A 21,628-nucleotide genomic window follows, 5' to 3' on the forward strand; every position below is an offset into this window, starting at 1 on the left:
GGTCTGAAACGCCTGTAACTTGGCTGTCAATCAAATGAAGGGGCGGAGCTTCCTGTCCAAGATGTAAACATTATAGCCTTGTAAACATTAAAAATTAAGACTTTCTGAGCGGCATTGAAGGAAATCAATTCATTCAACATAGTCATTGGGGTCCAACAAAACACTCTCTGTATGAGTGAACTTATGAATGAAAACTCCTTGTTTACATAGAAAACTCTGTTGTTGTTTATCTTTAACATACTGTATGCTAAAGCGTTAGCATGCGCACCGGACGGAGCTATCTACTCACATAGAGATGATTTTGGTGTTAATCCTCCCAAGAAGTCAGAATAGTCCTTTAAAGAGATTTTTGGAAACCATCCCTCCTGTAATCCCACTGTAACACATCTGTTCCTGCTCTGGGATGTTTCTATTTATAATTTATTTTTTGTAAATTTAGGGAGAATTTACTGTACGAGTAGAAATCACGATTTAACTTGTGTGCTGAAGGAAGAATGAGCTCCAGCAGCAACAATAATAGAAACCAACAGAGAAAAGACAAGTAGGGTATAAGCCATATATAAAAACAGTGAAAGACTATAAAACAATAAATCAATAAGATAAAATGTAATCAATATACATAATGTGCAAATGTAAAGAAACAAGTTCTGAGGAATGAAAAAACTCAGCTACTCGTTAAAAGCAAAGTGTTTGATTCATGTACCGTGAGGTTGTCATTATCTTTTTTATTTTGCCCTTTAGAAACAAGTCCAGGACACTTTCCTGCTCTCCCTGATACGTTTTATAAGTGTGCTTTAAATTCAGTTTGATTTGAATTTGTAAATCTGTCAGAAAGTGTTTGCATGCTGTAAAGCTGTCAGACAGAGAAATAAAGCAGCAGCTGGCCAGTTTGTTTACAGCTGTGACCCCCAGCCTGCAGCCACGAGGAGAGGAAGGCAGAGCTCAACACCCCTCCTCCTCCTCCTCCATCACCTCCTCCTCTCTCCTCCTCCACCCCTCCTCATCCTCTCTCCATCACCTCCTCCTCCTCCACCCCTCCTCTCTCCACCTCCATCACCTCCTCCTCCTCCTCCATCACCTCCTCCTCTCTCCTCCACCACCCCTCCTCTCTCCACCTCTACCCCTCCTCCTCCTCCTCCATCACCTCCTCCTCCTCCTCCACCCCTCCTCCTCCTCCTTCTCCACCCCTCCTCTCTCCTCTCTCCATCACCTCCTCCTCCACCCCTCCTCTCTCCACCTCCACCCCTCCTCCTCCACCCCTCCTCCTCCTCCACCCCTCCTCTCTCCACCTCTCCTCCTCCACCCCTCCTCTCTCCACCTCCACCCCTCCTCCTCCTCCTCCATCACCTCCTCCTCCTCCTCTCTCCATCACCTCCTCCTCCACCCCTCCTCCTCCTCCTTCTCCACCCCTCCTCTCTCCTCTCTCCATCACCTCCTCCTCCACCCCTCCTCCTCCACCCCTCCTCCTCCTCCACCCCTCCTCTCTCCACCTCCACCCCTCCTCCTCCACCCCTCCTCCTCCTCCTCCTCCTCCATCACCTCCTCCTCCTCCTCTCTCCATCACCTCCTCCTCCACCCCTCCTCCTCCTCCTTCTCCACCCCTCCTCTCTCCTCTCTCCATCACCTCCTCCTCCACCCCTCCTCCTCCTCTCTCCATCACCTCCTCCTCCACCCCTCCTCCTCCTCCTCCTCCTCTCAACACCCCTCCTCTCTCCTCCTCCACCCCTCCTCCTCCTCTCCTCCTCCTCTCTCCACCCTTCCTCCTCCTCTCTCCATCACCTCCTCCTCCACCCCTCCTCTCTCCTCCTCCACCCTCCTCCTCCATCACCTCCTCCTCCCTCCACCCCTCCTCCTCCTCTCTCCACCCCTCCTCCTCCCTCCATCACCTCCTCCTCCTCTCTCCACCCCTACTCCTCCCTCCATCACCTCCTCCTCTCTCCACCCCTCCTCCTCCCTCCATCACCTCCTCCTCCTCTCTCCACCCCTCCTCCTCCCTCCATCACCTCCTCCTCTCTCCACCCTTCCTCCTCCCTCCATCACCTCCTCCTCCTCCTCCCTCTAACACCTTATCCACCTTTTCTCCACCTCCTCCTCCTCCTCCATCAGGGGCTGTACTCTCACAGAGCTCTTAACATTCCTACAACAGACAACAACAGAGTCATGTATTGGTTTATTTTAGGACAATAATTACATTTTAAAGTGAAAAAAAAAAAGGTTATCACAAAACTTGTTTGAAAAGAAGATAAAACAATGCTTAACCTTTTAATTCTGGGAAACACATAAAAATGTTAAGCTTGGTTAAGCTTTCTGTCTGGTTTCATATTTCATTCATTTCATTTTCCAAATAAATATTCACATTCTAGTGCCTGAGTGGTTTAAAACCCTGGTCAGTTTCCCTGAATATAAAACACATTATGTTGACAGTCATTGATTAATTGAGGTCTTTACAGTAAAACAACTAAAAAATAAAAACAATACAAACAATAATATTCTCACTCACAATAAGATGTGTGTATGTGTGTGTGATCCTGCACAGAGTGAGCTATCATTTCAGCAGCTGTCTTCGGTCTCAGTGTGTGTCTCTCTCTCTCCCTCCTCCATCTGACACAGAGACACCGAGGCGTCCAACTTGAACTCCACCCTGAACGCAGGGTGGAGCGGTTCGGTGAGTGTGGAGTGGAAGGTGTGGATGTGGATCAGCGTGTCAGAGGAGACTCTGTAGAAGGACAGAGTGCCAGCAGGCCAGTCCAGATACACCGCGACTCTGTTGGAGTCAGAGGAGCGAGGGGTTTGTATGCGTGTTTCCCTGTTGTTGTGAAGGACAGAGTAACAAACAGCAGAGCAGTACAGACTCCAGGACTTTTCATTGCCTCCAAGACTGCAGTCAACACCCCCTCCTCTCCTGCTGATGCCTCTGCAGCTCACTCCTGCATACACCCCTCCGCTCCACTCCACCTCCCAGTAGCAGCGACCGGTCAGACCGTTCCTACACAGCAGCTGATGCCAGCGGTCAAATCTCTCTGGGTGATCAGGATACGGCTGCTTCTCTCTCACCCATGTCACCTTTCTGTTGTCTTCGGACAGGAGGAGGTTCCTGTGTGCTGTGTCGGGGTCCGGTGTGACTTCACAGGCATCTGAAGGGGGGGGAACAAGACACGATACAGCAGCAGTTTCTGATATAATACACCTGTTGTGTTTATTATTTGTTGATTTATTACCAACTAGACTGTTCATTATTTAACAGTTTCATTTTTGTGAATAATAATGATATCAATTTATATAATTATTAAACTAGAAAATGTGGTCAGTAGAGCACAGACCTCCGCCATGTCTGCCCCACAATTAAGGCTTCACCCAGAGACATTACAAAAACCGTAAGAAGGCCACGCCCACCACTAACCCTTTTGTCCAATCCGCGTGAAAAGCTAATCAGTTGCTCCTTGCCCTGTGACAAAGCTGTAAATTAAATTAAGTAGTGATGCTTGAATTTGTTCAGAAGTTATGCACCTTTTGGTGATAGGCCACGCCCCCTTTTGGCCAATCCATGTAAAAAGTTAAACAGATGCTCCTTGCCCCTGTGACAAGCATGTAATCACAATTTTGTAGTGTTACGTGAATCAGTTATGCACCTTTTGGTGATATGCCACACCCACCACCACGCCCCCTTTTGGCCAATTGACATGAAAAGTTAATCAGTTCTTCAGGTTTTATGCAAATCGGTGCCCAACTTTTTGAGATATCCTGCTAACAGATGGCCGGACGGACAAACACACAGACGCGGGTGAAAACATAATATAGACACATACACATCCATACACATATATATACATATATATACATACTGCTGTGTAAATAGACTTTCTATCTAAATAGCTGAATGTGTGCTGCTTTGTTTTCATGAATCAAACTAAATGCACACTTACACTTCCTCAGACCTGGTTTCAACCTCTGGACTCCACCATGGTCCACACTGGAGGAATAAACAAAGTCAGATCAGCAGATTCTCTTTCCCTCTCAGCCTTCTAGCAGACGTTGCCTCTCCATGGGACAGTTGCGTAAAGATAGACCTAGTCTTAGATGTGACCCTAAGTCAAACTTGCTATGGACACTTATATTTACCCATTCCTACAACTTCTTGGTTGTTGTAGATCTCTAATGTGTTGTTTCTGTCTCATTCTCTTCTTCGTCTTTTATGAAACAGCTTCAGTATTTAAACTTCCCACTCACAGTTAGGCCGACTCGTTGCTATAACTTAACTTGCTTGCTTAACTCAAGATTAGCCAGGGGGGAAGGTGGCTATCTTTCCTACCTCAAAATAAGTCATAATCATAATAAGTCATAATATTTAAGTAACAGACAGTCTTAATTAGCGTAGTCCAACCTGAGAATCTAAGACCAGTCTAAGGCTTAGACTAGTCTTAAACTAGCTTTATGCAACTGGCTCCAGACCTGAGAGAGTCCAGTTTCCGGTGTGGATCCTCCAGTCCAGCAGAGAGCAGCTTCACTCCTGAGGCTCCTGGGTGATTGTAGCTCAGGTCCAGCTCTCTCAGGCGGGAGGGGTTGGAGCTCAGAGCTGAGGCCAGAAAAACACAGCCTTCCTCTGTGAGCAGACAGCCTGACAGCCTGCACACACACACACACACACACACACACACACACACACACACACACAGTTAAGTTTACTTCCATTGATGTACAGTTTATTTAAACTTTATTACTGAGAATTGCTTTTGCCTGGTTTTGTACACTCGCTCTACACAAGCTCTCTCAAGTTACATGTTAGATCATCCCTGTCTGCTTTGATGTTATGTGTGATATCTTTGTAAAAACTGCAGCGGTCTGTGCTTTCATTTGGTCAGTTTGGCAATTCTTGGATCAGTTTGCTACAGAATCTTAGAAATAATTTTTGGTATTTTAGGTCTCAACAACAGAGACAGCACGGGCGAAATAATGAAATGTACTGATAGAAAGCAGAAAACGGTTCATAGGGGACAGAAGGTAGAGTGAAAGGTTGTTACCACTATCCTAACAGAGAAAATGCTCCACAGGTTAGGAATCTATTCACTGATGTCTCCCTGTAAGTAAAGCAGGATTTAAATGGTGATGTGTTGACCAGGTTGAGGAATCCTGACCTGAGAGTTTCCAGTCCACAGTGTGGACTCTCCAGTCCAGCAGAGAGCAGCTTCAGTCCTGAATCCTGCAGGTCGTTGTTACTCAGGTCCAGCTCTCTCAGACTGGAGGACTTGGAGCTGAGAACTGAGGCCAGAGCTTCACAGCTTCTCTCTGACAGCTGACATACACTCAGCCTGAAGAAGAATTAGTGATAAAGACAAACAACAACTTTAATAATGTTTGCTTGAGCTTCGATTCAATCTGACATAATTAGGATTGGGAAATGATAAGATTTTATCAATGTTGATTACTTAATAATTCCTTCCTAACAATCTGAATCCTTTATGATTCCCTTATTCCTTTGTTAAATATTTTACCATTGTAGACCTTTATCACACCCAAACTACGGTGGCCATTTTAGGACATCCTCAGCCGCCTTTGTCATTCATAGTTGTACTTTGTCAGATTTAGATAGACTTGCATTAGGTTTAGCCGTACTTTGTCAAACTTAGATGGCGTTTGTCTGCAATCAAGCGCTTCCAATCTTTCATCACGTGGACGCACATGCGCAGTGCGCTACAACTGGACTGAAAGACAGCAGTTGCAGGTAAATACATAAAGCATTTGAATTAACTGTGTTGTCCACCATTGTGGCGCCAGGGATGAGAAGAGTCGCGACCGGGATGAGCGACTTCTGAGCCCACGTAGCGATGGAGGGGCGAGGCGACCTGCGAGGGCGGAGGAGCGGAGGGAACGAGGCGAGGTTTGGAACCTGATCAGAGATTGCAGATCGGGAGGGGCAGTCTGATGTACTGCCCTGTAGGAGAGGACCAGTGTCTTGAATTTGATGCGTGGAGAGAAGGGAAGCCAGTGAAGCGACCGGAAGAGGGGAGTGACGCGAGAGAGTTTTGGTTGGTTGAACACCAGACGGGCTGCAGCGTTCTGATTGGCTGTAAAGGTCTGATGGCAGAGGGTCGCCCGGCCAGAAGAGCATGGCAGTAGTCCAGGCGGGAGATGACAAGAGCCTGGACCAGGAGTTGTGCCGCTTCCCTCGTAAGGAACGGATTTTGGGGGATGTTATAGAGGGAGAACCTACAGGAGCGGGTTGTCGCTGCAATGTAGGCAGAGCAGGACAACTGGTGGTCCAGGATCACCCCGAGGTTCATGGCAGTCTGAGAGGGCAACAGTAGTGTTGTCAATGGTGATGAAGGTCTGTGAGAGGGCAATCTTTCCTCTTTCCCTGGGAGAAAGAGTAGCTCCGTCTTGTCAAGATTGAGCTTGAGGTGGAGAACAGACATCCAAGCACTGATGTCTTTAAGACATGCAGAGATGCGCCCATCAATTTGTGTATCTGAGGGGGGGAACAAGAGGTAGAGTTGAGTGTCGTCAGCGTAACAGTGATAGGAGAAGCCATGAGAGGAGATCACATGGCCGAGGGATTTAGTACAGAGAGAGAATAGCATGGGCCCCAGGACTGAGCCCTGAGGGACACCGGTGCTAAGAGTGCAGGGTCTGGACAGAGACCCCCTCCATGAGACCTGGTATGAGCGGTTAGTCAGATAGGATGCAAACCAGGAGTGTGCAGATCCAGTGATTCCCAGTTCAGATAGGATGGAGAGAAGGATTTGGTGTCAACTGTATCAAAACCAGCAGACAAGTCAAGGAGGACCAGGACAGAGGAGAGGGATGAAGCCTGGCAGTGTGCAGGTCTCTGACAGCAGGGAGAGCAGTCTCAGTAGAATGAGACGCCTTGAAACCGGATTGAAGAGTTTTCTTCAAGCCAAGATCTCAGTGTAAACTTCATGTTTAAAACAAATTACATGTTAGATCATCACTATCTGCTATGATGTTAAAAACTGCAACCCTGTAAGTAAAGCAGGATTTAAATGGTGATGTGTTGACCAGGTTGAGGAATCCTGACCTGAGAGTTTCCAGTCTACAGTGTGGACTCTCCAGTCCAGCAGAGAGCAGCTTCAGTCCTGAATCCTGCAGGTCGTTGTAGCTCAGGTCCAGCTCTCTCAGACTAGAGGACTGGGAGCTGAGAACTGAGACCAGAGCTTCACAGCTTCTCCCTGACAGCTTACAGCCACTCAGCCTGAAGAAGAATTAGTGATGAAGACAAACAACAACTTTCAAAATGTTTCTATTTTCTCCTATGTAAAAACATCACTTCAATATATGTCATCAACAGAGATACAGAGATATGAAAATGTTTTTTCTCGCATATTTTCAGGTCATTAATTTCTGTATCCACCTAACACATTATACTAGCAGTGTAACTATTCAGATTTTTTGGTAATTTCTTGACTCACCAAATGTGTTGTGGCTGCACTCTATGAATTTCATTTTATTACCTCCACTCCCTGTGTCAGACTTGCCAACTCACCATGTTGTGTGGCAGGTTCTCCACACTAATAATAATACTGATAATAATCACAGTAATAACAACAACACTGGGCCAACTTCCCAGCTAAACTTTTTTTTAGGGAGATTAAAACTATTTTGATCTGTATCTTTAAGAACATACCAGGGAATTATTACTATAATACAAAATGTTTGCAGCTTTTGCTGTCTCATTTAGTTTGTTGATAATTTGTAATTAACCTGAACACCTAGCCTATAATAATTTAGCAACCGGTAATATGAGGTATTAACTATCAGAACACATAAGTAATGTGTTGAATTGGTATGTCTGAAATGAAAGTGGAGATAATAAAGTTACTACCATAGAATCTAGCAGGCAAATAGGATTTTCATTCACAATTTAGAAAATAAGACCCTTAATGATGAACGATAGTTATGTATTGTAACTCTAGTTCTATGATGACAGGCGGAACCCTCTAACAGGCCTCTATTGGCTTAGCCACTCATCTAGTTGCCTCAGCACACTGAAATTTGCATGCACGTGCTCAGCCAATCAGGATGAGCCTATTCAACCCTATGGGGTGTCGCTTTATAAATAGCGAACGATCCCTCACTCTGCATCCGAGTCCAGTGCGGCTTCAGTTCAGCCCCTGTGTGTTAGCAGCGATCATCTCGCATCCTCCGACCATGTTGCTAATGTGAGTGATGTAAAATTGTTTGATATTAATAAAACACTTTACTTCCTCCATAAAGAGCCTGTTCCTAATGCTTTTACGGCTGCCGGCCGTACCATGAATGCAGCATAGCACTGTGCCAAGCGTCTTCGTGACTCTGGCCCAAAGGTTAAGCATCATTTCCGGGAAATGACAGCAGAGAAATGTAACGGTATTGCCAGTGTTGTGTGAATGGTAGCATTACGTTAAAAAAGCGGAAACTTTCAGCGCTTAACATTGCATTCTTCTACCCATCTCAAATGTGACTTCACACGTCGGGGGCTGCAATAGAGAGGCCGTCACTGTGTCACTTGCCGGAAGCCGGAAGTCGGAAGCGCTGCTGTTTACGGTGAGTGTGTGGTCGGAGGGCTCCTCATCTCTTGTCCGCTTTCTGGCTGCCTCCCTCTTACAACCTAGCTTAACTGTAACTCATCACTTGCAGTTGGGCTAAAACGTAACCGGGTGCCGGCTGTGTGAGGCGATCTAACCGTCGTCTCGCCCCAGCTGGCTGTGCAGTACCATTCGTTTTAAACTTTTATCACTCCAATAGGGACATCAATAGTTATTTTAGCAATTTTGAACCTGTGTCACTGTCATTTTTATTTGAAGCTATATCCCACATGAAATCAACCACGTGCAGCCTTTATATTATCCCCATCAAATTTCTTAAAGAGGTTATGGACACAGTTGGGCCCAGTATTTTATCAATTATTAATAGCTCGTTGGAGAAAGGCATTCTTCCTTCTGTTTTTAAACATGCTGTGGTCCAACCTCTTTTAAAGAAACCTATCTGTTCTTAACAACTTTAGGCCCATTTCTAAACTTCCATTTTTATCAAAGGTTTTAGAGAAAGTGGTATCAACCCAGCTTTTAGCTTTTATGTGTCATAATAACATCTTTGAGAAGTTTCAGTCTGGTTTTAGAGCTTTACAGAGTACAGAACCTGCCCTCCTCAAGGTAACCAATGACCTCCTTTTAGCAGCTGACGGAGGAAAGTGCAATTTTAATTCTTTTAGACCTAAGTGCAGCCTTTGACACAGTAGATCACGCCATTTTAATTGACCGCCTGAACACCGGCTGAACACCGGCATTAACACTGGTTTTACTCCTACCTTTTAGAAAGAACCTTCGCAGTCACCATAGGTAACTACTCATCTTCTACAACTCACATTGCCTGTGGTGTACCGCAAGGTTCTATTTTAGGTCCAATTTTATTTTCAATCTATATGCTGCCACTTGGCCAAATTATCTGAAGACACAATGTCTCTTTTCATTATGCAGACGACACACAGATATACCTTCCCCTGAGACCTGGTGACCCAAACAGCCTAGCTGCTGTTGTAGATTGCCTCAATGATATTAACTGTTGGATGGCACAGAATTTTCTTCAGCTCAATAACTCAAAATCAGAAATCATATTGTTCAGTCCCCCAAATTCTATCGGTCATATTGAGAGTGGCCTTGGTCCTCTGTCCGCAAATGTGAAGCCCGCTGCCAGAAACTTGGGAGTACTATTTGACTCTGACCTAAACTTCGAACCACAAATTTAAAAAATTGTCCAGTCCTGCTTCCTTCAACTGAGAACCATCTCCAGAATCAAACCAATACTATCACACAGCGACCTGGAAAAAGTAATCCACGCCCTAATCTTCTCACAACTCGACTCCTTTCTGGCATCAACCAGAAGTCACTCTCTCGCCTCCAACTAGTTCAGAACGCAGCAGCTCGGCTTCTTACTGGTTCTAACAGACGACATCACATCACCCCGATCCTGGCTTCTCTCCATTGGCTCCCTGTTCGGTTTAGAATCGATTTTAAGATTTTACTGATCACTTTTAAAGCATGTTTGGGTCTGCCTCCAAGCTACATAACAGACATGTTGACCCCATATGAGCCGGTGTGCAGCCTTAGATCCTCAGGCGGGCCCTTCTGTTCCTAAGTCTAGACTTAAAACTAAAGGTGACCGTGCTTTTTCCATCAGGGCCCCTCGACTCTGGAACGACCTGCCTGAGGAGATAAGGCTAGCAGAATCAGTGACTTCTTTTAAATCACTTCTTAAAACCCATTTTTATAGACTTGCTTTTACGTGATGTCGTCTTTTTATCATCTTTTTAGCTTTTATCGGCTTTTTATTGTCTCTTTATCGGCTTTTTATCATCTTTCTATTGTATTTTTACGTCTTTTATCTTTTATCTTAACCCTATCTTAATTTTATCTTACTTTTATTCTATTATTTTATTTATTTTGGTTTTCATCCTACGATTATACCACTATTTACTTGAATGTTTGCTCTTTTCCACCTCTGTCCTCCTATGAATTTAATCCCTGTTTATTGTTTAACTGCCTTTTAAATTCATAATTTGAGTATTCTGCTTTTATTTTGTCTGTCAAAGCACTTTGTAAACAGACAAATAAATAAAGTTATTATTATTATTATTATTGCACATTCAGGAATACTGACCTGAGAGTCTCCAGTCTACAGTGTGGACTCCCCAGTCCAGCAGAGAGCAGCTTCACTCCTGAATCCTGCAGGATGTTGTAGCTCAGGTCCAGCTCTTTCAGACTGGAGGACTTGGAGCTGAGAACTGAGGCCAGAGCTTCACAGCTTGTCCCTGACAGATTACAGCCACTCAGCCTGAAGAAGAATTAGTGATGAAGACAAACAAGAACTTTTAAAAATGTTTTCCATTTTGTACTCACATCACATTGGATATAGTTAATATATCCAGTTATCTATCCACCTACAGAGATATATTGGAGGCTTTGACCACTGGCAGCAGCTTCAGAAGACCCTCCTCTGAAGCAGAGTATTTCTTCAGGTCAAACACGTCCAGGTCTTTTTCTGATGACAGTAAGATGAAGACCAGAGCCGACCACTGAGCAGGGGAGAGTTTGTCTGTGGAGAGACTTCCTGATCTCAGGTACTGTTGGATCTCCTCCACTAGAGAACGGTCATTCAGCTCATTCAGACAGTGGAACAGATTGATGCTTCTCTCTGGAGAGGGATTCTGCCTGATCTTCTCCTTGATGTACTGGACTGTTTCCCCATTGGTCTGTGAACTACTTCGTTTCAGCAGGCCTCGTAGGAGATCCTGATTGGTCTGCAGTGAAAGGCCCAGGAGGAATCGGAGGAACAAGTCCAGGTGTCCATTTGGACTCTGTAAGGCCTTGTCAATAGCAATCTTATGGACCTTTGTTGCAGATGTTTTGCTGAAAAACTGAGATTCAGCCATCACATTCTTGTTTCTGTTAATGAGTGACAGGACCACATGAACAGCAGCCAGAAACTCCTGAATGCTCAGATGGACGAAGCTGAACAGCTTGTCCTTGTCCTTGTCCTTCGGCCCATCCTGCTCTATAAAGATCTGTGTGAACACTCCTGAGTACACTGACGCTTCCTTGAAAGTAATGCTACTTTTTTTTAGGTCCTCCTCATAGAAGATCAGGTTGCCTTTCTCCAGCTGGTGAAAAGCCAGTTTTGCAAGTGACTGAATGTACTGAATGCTGTTCTTTGTGCCATACTTCTTTTTCGTCTGATCGATCTGAAACACCAAGAATTTTGTGTACATCTCAGTCAGGGTCTTGGGCAGGTCTTCTCTCTTACTGGTTTTCAACACATGCTTCAGAACTGTAGCAGTGACCCAGCAGAAGACTGGGATGTGGCACATGATGTGGAGGCTTCGTGAAGTCTTGATGTGGGAGATGATTCTGCTGGCCTGCTCCTCATCTCTGAATCTCTTCCTGAAGTACTCCTCCTTCTGAGGGTCAGTGAAGCCTCTCACCTCTGTCACCACGTCAACAAAGTCGTGAGGGATCTGATTGGCTGCTGCAGGTCGTGTGGTTATCCAGAGGCGAGCAGAGGGAAGCAGTTTCCCCTTGATGAGGTTTGCCAGCAGTACTTCTATTCCAGTTGACTCTGTCACATCAATGGAGCGCTTTTCATCGGCAGTGAAGTCTAGTTGAAGGCGGCTCTCATCCAGTCCGTCCAGCACAAACAGGAGTTTGAATTTACTCTTGTCATAGTTGGAGTTTCCTGATCTCTGTAATTTTTTGAAGATGTAATTAAGAGCCTCCTCCTCGATATCTGTGGTTTCCCAGATACAGCTGTGAATTAGCTCTGCAAAGCGAAACTTTTCTCCCTTCAGTAAATTCAGCTGGCGGAAGGTGAAGGGGAATGTGAGATGCACATCTTGATTGGTTCTTCTTTCAGACCAATCCAGGATGAACTTGTGCACAAGGAATGTTTTGCCTATTCCTGCAATCCCATTGGTCAGCACTGTTCTTATGGATGTATGATTTCCAGAAGGGTGCTTGAAGATGTCACTGGGTTTAATTGATTTCTCTGTTTCCGCTGGCTTTCTTGATGGCATCTCAATCTGCATGACCTCATGCTGGCTGTTGATGTGTATGTCACCCCCGTCTGTGATGTAGAGCTCTGTGTAGATATCATGCAGAAGTTTCTTATCCTTCCTCTCTAACCATCCTTCTTGTGCACAATTAAACCTGTCCTGGGTGTTAGATTGGAGCTTTTCTTGGTACCATGTGATGAGTTGTGGAGGCTCTGTTGTTCGCACCAGCAAATCTGTGTAAAACAAAGTCCAGAAAGCCTAAATTAAAACTAAAAGTATTAGGCTGTGTGTCCGTCGGAAACCTCTTTCATGGCTAGCAGCACTGAACAGATGCTTATGAGACAAATGAAAAGCCATTTGAAGGTCAGTGCTTTTTTGCTAAAAATTGGTGCTCTGAGAATAACAAACTTGTTCTCACTGTCAACATCAATACATCCTTTCCTTTGAAATAACAAAAAAGGATGGCGAAGTTTTCCTTCACAAGATTTTTTAACCCTCTATTTTCCAGGGAACGGTTTTGCTCACTGATGCTACTGAGAAGCTCCACTGGAGCAGTTGGGGGTTCAGTGCCTTACTCGAGGGTTATCTTAGCAATAGTTGTTATTTTAGGGTGATATAATCTGATATAATATCTCGAGCAAGGCACTGAAGTTGTTAAAGGTTGTTAAAGGTCTTGAACTTTGGTAGTAGCTTGGGTTGTGTAGCTTCCTGGCTATGATATCACCCTAAAATAACAACTATTGCTGAGATACCCTTGAGCAAGGCACTGAACACCCAACTGCTCCAGTGGAGCTGCTCAGTAGAAGACTGTGTTTGTACTGGGCAGCTCCCAGGTGTAAATATGTAAATGTGTGATTACGAAGCTGGGGTGCATCAAAGACCATGTGTACTCATCAAAACCTTTCCCTGGAAAATAAAGGGTTAAAAATTTTGTGAAGGAAAGCAAACTGTGATTAATTAGCTGCTACACTTGTAATGGAATATCTGACCCTAACCCAACCCAAGGTACTAGCAAAGTTCAACATCACTTTAGAGGAGCAGATTACTGATTCACTTTCTCAAGCAACATTGTCCAGCCAGTTCAGTGATTTGAACCAATTCTGCATCTTTTACTCAAATAAATTGATGCTTCCAGGAGCTGTGACATCAAGTAAAAGAAGAGGATTAACTAAATCCTTCATCATTTTAAAAAGGCACACAAAATGGGCAGTGACAAGACAACCAACATGGCAGCCTGGGCGAGCAATAGAATAGCTTTACCTTCAGTCTGACTGCTGTCAGTGGGAAGGTGAGAAAGAGGAGCAGGCCGTGGTTGAATGGAGGAAGCTCCATTGTTCTCTGAAGAGAGAGAGAGAGAGAGAGAGAGAGAGAGAGAGAGAGAGAGAGAGAGAGAGAGAGAGACGTTACAAGGACTTGAATTTAACGCAAGCCAACCAGCGAACAGCTATCATGCATCCCACAACTCTTTACATATGCTGAAGGACTGAACATTCATTATGTTTAGTATTCATCTGAGTCTCTCACATGAATAAGTGACAAACTGTCTTCCTGTGCAGACCCATACATGTGCGCCTGTTTAATTAAACCTGAACCACTGACCTGCTGTCTGTCTCTCTGTCTCATCCTTGACTGACGTCTGCTGTTCCTGGTCCTGGGTTGACTGCCACCTGAGTCTGATGGAGCTTCAAACCTTTTTCTCTGCCTCTACAGCACTTGATAAATGGGACTATGGGACCAGAATCAGTCATTTTATTATGTCTTTTTTATGTACTTATTTTTCTTTTGTAAAGCACTTTGTAACTGTGTTTTGATAAGTGCTATATAAATAAAGTTTATTATGTTATTAAAGTGTTTCGGTCACACTTTATTTGGATAGTCCAATGTTGATACTTTCTATCAAGTGACTACAATGTCACTTGATGAATATAAAGTCTACTGAGTTTCAACTGATACTCTCAGTGTCTGGGCTAGGGTTAATCTTAGGGTTGGGGTTAATGTTAGAAATAGGGTTAGGTTAGGGTTACATAGGCCCGGATCTACTAAAGGTTTGCGCCAGTGCAAATCGCATTGCGGGTGCTAAAACCTGGTTTTCTGATCTACTAAGACAGCGCACAGGGCATTTACTCCTGAAATCGGGTTGCCGTTTTTTGCGGGTTTGGCTAATTGCATATGCAATTTGTTCTGACTTGACTTGCTGTTCTACATTTAGACTTGAGACTTGACATTAATGACATGGACTTCACTTGAACTTGACTTTGTAATCTACATTTAGACTTGAAACTTGACTTGAGACTTGTGCCTCAAGACTTGAAACTGACTTGGGACTCAAGCAAAGTTGACTTTGTCACACCTCTGGTTATGAGTTTTTAATTATAAATGAATGAGTCATTTGTGACATTTCTGTTTTTCACATGCTCGTACTTTTTTATCTTCCCACGACTTACCTTTGAGTCCTGAGCTGCTGTTTGACAAACTCTCCACTAGATCATTCCTGTCGATCTTCATTAAAACCTTGGTGGTCACCTCCAGAGTGTTTTCGCTGTAGGTCTGCACCATCTGATCCACCGTGTCCTGCCTGTCTGCCTTCTCCAGTCGGCTCTTTGGGATGGCTGGGACGCCTTCCAGGATGTCGGCCTGCTGCAGGAACCACGTGAAGCGCTTAAAGTCCTCATCTCCCAAATGCTCCAGTGTTTTCAAGAGCTTCTCTTTATCCGTCGCCATCGTTGCTCCCTGATGAATTTGGACAATTTCCCCACCGGGATGATTAAAGATTCATCTCATCTCATCTTGTCAATAGTGTTAGTAGTATTATAGATATGCAGACGAGTTGGGTTCCCAATAGTGGAGCCTGAAGCATGCCTTTTTGTAACTGCAATAGAGATAGGCATGGCAACATGATGTGGTCGAGCAGAATCATGATTTTAATTGTTTTGGTTAAATTTTAATGTGGCGGGACAGGACACAAAAATATATGTATGTATTCAATTTCCACAATTCTGTCTGGATAATCGAAATAAATACAGGTAAACGGGATTGTTGTTGAGTAAACCTGATATCTGGGATGAGATTGGTTGTGTTACTAACAGCACCCACAATCATTTCAATAAGTTGGTGCCTATTATTAGCGGCAGTATTACTAAGATAAGTTTCTGTGAACGATATCTTTCAGCTTCACTATGTATATTAGGCTATCCTTTCTTGCTACTCACACACTTTTTTCTCCCTAGCTGCTTTAGTCAAGAAATTATGGAGGAACCTTCGTGACACAGGAAGAGAAGGAGAGAGGAGAGGGGAACCAAAAGTGTCCAGGCCAGCAAGTCTAAGAAGAAGTGAAAGTCCTTTGATGCAATGTCCTTCCTTGAGCCAACATTGCACAGCAGGAGGTAAAGTGATGATTACAGGGCACAAACATTACAGAGTACTGCTTCTTTGTAAGGATAGATGTTCAGATCAATGTGACATGGGGGTTTTACTGGCTTGGAAAGTTGGTGCTATCTTGTGAGACAGGCCTGTGATTGGCATTTCTATTACAGCAGTGCTGATGAGGTAGCCTAGAGAGAGTAGATTAGACTGATGTAACTGTGGCATAATGATGTTAAACAACTTTACCATAGTGATTTAAAGCTACACTATGACTGAGAATTATAAAAGTCTACAAAATGACTGCATGCTGTGACTTGAAGTTGCATTTTACAACAGTGTGTCCAGTAATATTGAGTGTGAGGGAGAGGCAGATGAAGAGGAAGAACGGGGCCAAGACAGGTGAAACTGCAAAGAAGAGGGCAAGGCGCAGCCAGGGAGATTTACCTTATCCTTTAACTCTGTTTAATGCAAGATTCATAGAGTAACTGAGAATTTGAGTTTAATAACTTATTTGTGTTAAGTTGAGCAAAAACATTGAATTGTTTCTTAAAGGATAAGGCCGGTGTTTTTTAATGCATTTCTTACCGTCAACAAATCCTATGAAAATAACAAAATCAACAATGTGTTTGCTCTCCTCCCGTTACTTTCTGACTTCCCACGTTCCGTTTTTAGCCGTCAACCAGGAAGTCATTGGCTCCAATTGTAAGTTAAAAACCTTTAAATACAGCTCACAAAGACATAGTTTACATTTTAAAAATTGCTAACTGTTACCATGAAAAGTCAGACTGTTGTAGTTATTACCAAATCAAATTCAAATGGGAACAAATTCTTCATTACGCCGGGGACTATTTTCTGTGCTACGGAACTACTTTCCTGAGATGGAAAACGTGTTTACGGTCGGCTTATTAAGTCGTTTGAGGAAAAAGTCGTTTAACAAATTCATTGCTGATTTTGTTATTTTCATAGGATTTGTTGACGGTAAGCAATGCATTAAAAAACACCGGCCTTATCCTTTAATGTCGTAAGGAATCCTCTGTATAATCGATACAGAACCAACCACACGAAGTTAAGGGCATGTACAGGCTGGAAAACATTTCTTCTTGTGGAATCTGCTGCCTCTTCCTAACTCCAGTGACTCATCTACCAAACACTGCATGTTCCTGCAGCTCTCTCCGAACAGGTCATACCTGAAACAGCAATGTTTGTTCTATTTGGTGATCATATCTGTCCCTTCATTACAAATACACAGTACTTCTACACATGAAAAAACATGCATTTCTTCAGCAACATCAGAGCACAGTCTACAGTTCCCTTTTTTGCTCATTTCCTTTATTTATGTGAACTAGTAAATCTTTTTCTCTTTTCGTTTCTTGGTTGAAACTCTTTCCAGCTTCCTGCTGCCAGTAACGAGGAAGTAAGGAATGAGCCACAAAAACACATACAAGTTTTCTGTTCTGTCAAAGTGGAATGGAAAATAACTTTTTATGAAAATATGAAATTACAATAACAGAAAATTGTAATTTCTGAACATATTCATTTCTTTTACTCTCTAAAATGTGTCATTGGTAAATCATTTCACAACGTATTTCATCTTTAGGTTATAGTTGAATTGAAGACATTTTGAATATATTTCTTCTTTTTGGATATGCTGGAGTTTACCTGTCTTTAGGAAGCGTGACACAGCAGTCCTTCACTACAGCTGAACAGCTTCTCAGGGTGGAAACCAGTGTCATGAATGGATGACATCTGATTCCTCCTGAGGTTTCTAAAAAATAAAAAAAATTAAATCCTTCATCACTATATGTGAAAAAACAGAGCGAACACTTTTAATGCACTTTCTCCTCTTTACTTTCTCTTTCTCTAACTTTACTATGGAATTCAATGTTGGGAAAACTGGTGAAAAGTGAACATTCTGTACTTTAACATGAAGTAAGAAGGATTTTAATCCCCAGACTCAAATGAGACATGGACTTTGTAACAGTCGGCTATTGGTAAAGTTTTGTTTTGTGCACTCAGTGTTTTATCAGTGAATAAAAGGTCAGTCAAGCTTCTCTAAGCTGTCAGGCCTCCTGAGGGGCGATCACACCGAGAAGCGTCGCCAGAAATCCGTCGCCACCAAAACCCTGGTTTTCCTACGGTACGGCGCGCCTGGCGTGCGCTCTTCTCTTGCGACGCACGTCGCGTTTTTCTGGCAGATTTTAGGCGCGCATAAAAGTTAAAATATTCTCAACTTTTCAGCGCAAGGCGTGGAGTCGCACCGCTCGTCAATGTCACATTTGGGCCAGGCAGCCAATCAAATCAAGCAGAAGGCGGGCTTTCCTTCCTGTTTTGATGCGGTGTGATGTGGCAGGAACGGTGGGACACTGGGGTAGAAGGAGAAGGAGCCGGTATTGCCAGGATATACACCGTGTTTTTTTCAACTTCCAAGATGAACCTCTTGTCGTCCATGCTGAAAATCCTCTGACCGGTTGACTTCTGGCCTGGTGCCACCGGTTATGACGTTGATGTAGTGATGTGATATACCATCGGGAGTCTGCACCTAGTTTACTGTAATACATCCATGGTCTGTACGTGGTGTTTTATTTTGAAAATTGACCGGATGCTCTATGCCGTTCCTGTGTCTGACTTCCTGCCCAGCTCGATCTGCTCTGTGCAGCTTGACGCGGCTCGACGCGGCTTCCGTCAAAAATAGACTAGGTGCGTATTTTTAACGGAGCAGAGCGGAGAGCCGCTGCCGGGCCACTTCTGACGCGCTGCGGCACGTCTGGTGGAACCACAAGCACTGTCTAGAGTGGCCGCGATCAGCTCCGGCGGCCGCGTGGCAGCCGGAACGCGACGCAGCCGCCCCCGGTGGGATCCAGGCAGACTGGGGCGTAATTTCCACTGGGGACGGGGGGGACATGTCCCCCCCTCTTTTCAAAATCCTGTTTGTGTCCCCCCCATTTTTTTAACCACAAAAATCGTGCTTAATACGCTACTGTTTGGCCAGCCGTCAGATTCTGGCTGAGAATGTGAATTGAGCTGCTGACTGTAAGACCTGATATACTCCAAAAAATTACCACGGGCGAGTAGCGGACACGGACAGCCTGCCTACGGGTTCTATAGTACATTTTGGCATCTGTGTTGCCAACTTGGCGACTTTGTCGCTAGACGTAGCGACTTTTCAGACCCCCCTGGGGACTTTATTTCTCAAAAGCGACAACGACAAATCTGGCGACTTTTTCTGACCATGGGAAGCAATGTTAATGTGTTGAATCCCAAAGCATTTGGCAATAAATTGGCACGGCTGATGCCGGTATGCTCTACTTGCTTGTCTAATCCAGAGAGACATAAAAAAGCTAGCACATTCATTGGCAGTGCTCTTAGTGTGTGACTTCTAAAAAACTTAACTTAAAAAAAGTTTCATATTCTTTGATACATTTTGTATATGTTTGTTGTGATTGAAGTTGTAAATGACACATTATCTATCGATAGTGCCACAATAATGTACCATAAATCTGTCAGTCCTATTCTTCAATATATATATACATCCATAATTGAATAACTCAACATGTGAAGTTCAGTAAAGTTGTGGGTTAAACAATACAGAAAGTAAGACAGTTTTTCTTATGCATATTTAGTACTATTCTGGCAGAATTTAGCATGATGACCAACTTAATTATTTCCTGGATTTTGTATTGGTTACCGTAGTCCCTAAATGTATGTAGAAATGCAGGAAATGGGATTCAAATCGCACATTTTTTTCTGGGGGAGTACCCCCAGACTCCTCGTTTTATTGTGTCCCCCCCACTTCTCAAACCAAAGTTACGCCCTTGCAGGCAGAACCGGGTCTCACACGCAGTCCTGCTCCACAGGCGCGCCGAGCTGTTCCGCCCGCAGTCCGCCTGGGCGCTTCTGACGCGCCTGCGCCTGTAGCGACGCTTCTCGGTGTGATCGCCCCCTGGACTTCCTCATATCTCACCAGTGAAGTAAGACAACGATTTTATCTGGTAACACTAAAAGTAAAAACATTTCCAACATTCGACTTTGGAGAGGAGAATCTCCTCTTTTGGCCCCAAAGTCAAATGTTGGTTGAGTAATAATGAACTAATGAATATTCACGTCTGTGAGCGTCAAATACACGTCTTGAAAGACTTCACCAACATCATCATCATCGTATACACAGTCACAATACAATTCCCCATACTTAATTTATCAAACATGTCTAATGTTTCCTGGTAGGATCCTTACCTGCATGGTGAACTCGCACCCAGATCAAGTCAAACAGACTTTTTACTTTCATTTGCGGAGGAACCACTGACAGACGTTGCTTTCTGTTTTTTTCATCAGCTCTGGATCTACACACCCGAGGAGAAGGAGGGGGCGGGCCCTCCAGTACTGCCAGCCAATCAGAGCAGTGGTCCTGCAAAAGTATTGACTGGAAGACAGCCGCCTCCTTCAAGGCTGCCAACCTTCTTCACTTAGCCAACCACAAGCTATGTGGCGCTGTGTGTGTGTGTGTGTGTGTGTGTGTGTGTGTGTGTGTGTGTGTGTGTGTATAAGATAAAAGAAGATACCACTTTATTGAGGAAAAGTGTTGGGGAAATTCAGGTGCCACAGCAGCACCTGCTGGAAGAGTGCCAAGGAAATCAAGCACAGGAAGGTAATAAAAGAAAACAGGTACTAAAATAAAAATAATTCACAAATGATTCACAAATGTGAATAAAGTTTTGTGAAGTGAAAAAAAATTCACACAAAAATCACACGTGTAAATGTTTATCCACAAATGCTGTTGAGTCATGCAGAAATTCTGTTTTGTGAGTTTGTCATTCTCATGCTGTGGATACAAACCGATAAGGACACAAACCTGTCTGGCACTATTATTCTGTGGGAAGTGGGCGGGAAATCCACACATGCACCCACCAATCAATGTGAAGTTTCCTATAGCCAATCAGAGCAAGAGTTAGTAATAACCAATCAATGAGCAGCATAATTACCCTTTGACCTTTCAGTGTTGGCAAGTGCAGGTGGAGCTGGAGCCTAGATGCAATAAATAATGCTTTTTGCATTTGAGTTGACACCACAGAAAAGGAAAGAGAGATGTGCATTTTTTCTTTTTGTTTGCAGCGTCTCAGAACAGAAAAGGAGGAAGTGTTGTGGAGGCGGACCGGACCGGACGGACCTCAGTTTCAGAGTAAAAGCCTTAGTGTTTGCTAGTCTGAACTAGCGATGCAGAGTTCGGCTCTTTTATGAGATTCAGTTCTTAATGCCTCACTCAGTGGAAAGATTTGTTCGATTGACTCTTTCATTCATTGGATTCATTCAGTTGGTCATGAGCCAGCGAGAGAGGGAAGACTTCCAGTGAACGATGAAGAATTGAAACAGAAACAGTGGGTTGGCTCTATGATTCCTGTTCACTCTGTATACACTTAGGAGAGTTGTGTATGATGTAATGTTCACTCAGTACCACGAGAGGGCAGCCTACACTAGTGAAAGTGGACAACAGAGTGTCTTTCAATCAATGAGAACTGTGTAGACTCAATCAATGAGAACCGTGCGTGTAGATTAACCAACAGATTGTCTTTGCAAAGATGATATTTTTTGTCAAAAACCACTGACATTCTTGGTGAAGTTAGTAAATCCGCCCAGCATCATGTGACTGAAGTAACCTCAGAGCGGCCGGATACGTCGGTCACTAGTGATCGGTTCAGATACGTCGGTCACTAGTGATCGGTTCAGATACATCGG

At 44.0% G+C, this 21,628-nt stretch overlaps 1 protein-coding gene across 3 annotated transcripts; it reads right to left on the reverse strand.

Annotated features, from left to right (window-relative positions):
• Positions 1-2,157: 2,157 nt before the first annotated feature.
• Positions 2,158-20,165, reverse strand: LOC139911822 (NLR family CARD domain-containing protein 3-like). Of its 3 annotated transcripts, XM_078287399.1 has the most exons (11): positions 20,132-20,161; positions 17,561-17,666; positions 14,983-15,268; positions 13,799-13,876; positions 10,935-12,771; positions 10,651-10,824; positions 7,034-7,207; positions 5,133-5,306; positions 4,450-4,623; positions 3,924-3,970; positions 2,158-3,134 (listed from the first exon to the last, which is right to left on the reverse strand). In XM_078287399.1, the coding sequence occupies exons 3-11, from the start codon at positions 15,257-15,259 to the stop codon at positions 2,551-2,553; spliced, it is 3,519 nt and encodes a 1,172-aa protein (XP_078143525.1). In that variant the 5' UTR covers positions 15,260-15,268; positions 17,561-17,666; positions 20,132-20,161; the 3' UTR covers positions 2,158-2,550. The 3 variants fall into 3 exon arrangements, with proteins under 3 accessions (XP_078143525.1, XP_078143524.1, XP_078143526.1); XM_078287398.1 differs by lacking the exon at positions 17,561-17,666 and having other exon boundaries at positions 20,132-20,165; XM_078287400.1 differs by lacking the exons at positions 5,133-5,306; positions 17,561-17,666 and having other exon boundaries at positions 20,132-20,165.
• Between the last annotated feature and the right edge of the window lie 1,463 nt (positions 20,166-21,628).

The sequence above is a fragment of the Centroberyx gerrardi genome, chromosome 12 (genome assembly GCF_048128805.1).
Source record: "Centroberyx gerrardi isolate f3 chromosome 12, fCenGer3.hap1.cur.20231027, whole genome shotgun sequence".
NCBI classification, from domain to species: Eukaryota; Metazoa; Chordata; class Actinopteri; order Beryciformes; family Berycidae; genus Centroberyx; species Centroberyx gerrardi.

Bases quoted from the DNA above. Each gene is read 5' to 3' on its own strand.
- LOC139911822 (XM_078287398.1), bottom strand. The intron at 5,307-7,033 runs GTCAGGATTCCT...ATTCTTCTTCAG, and splicing joins TGTAGACTGGAAACTCTCAG to GCTGAGTGTATGTCAGCTGT. The intron at 3,135-3,923 runs GTAAGTGTGCAT...CCCCCCCTTCAG, and splicing joins GAAACCAGGTCTGAGGAAGT to ATGCCTGTGAAGTCACACCG.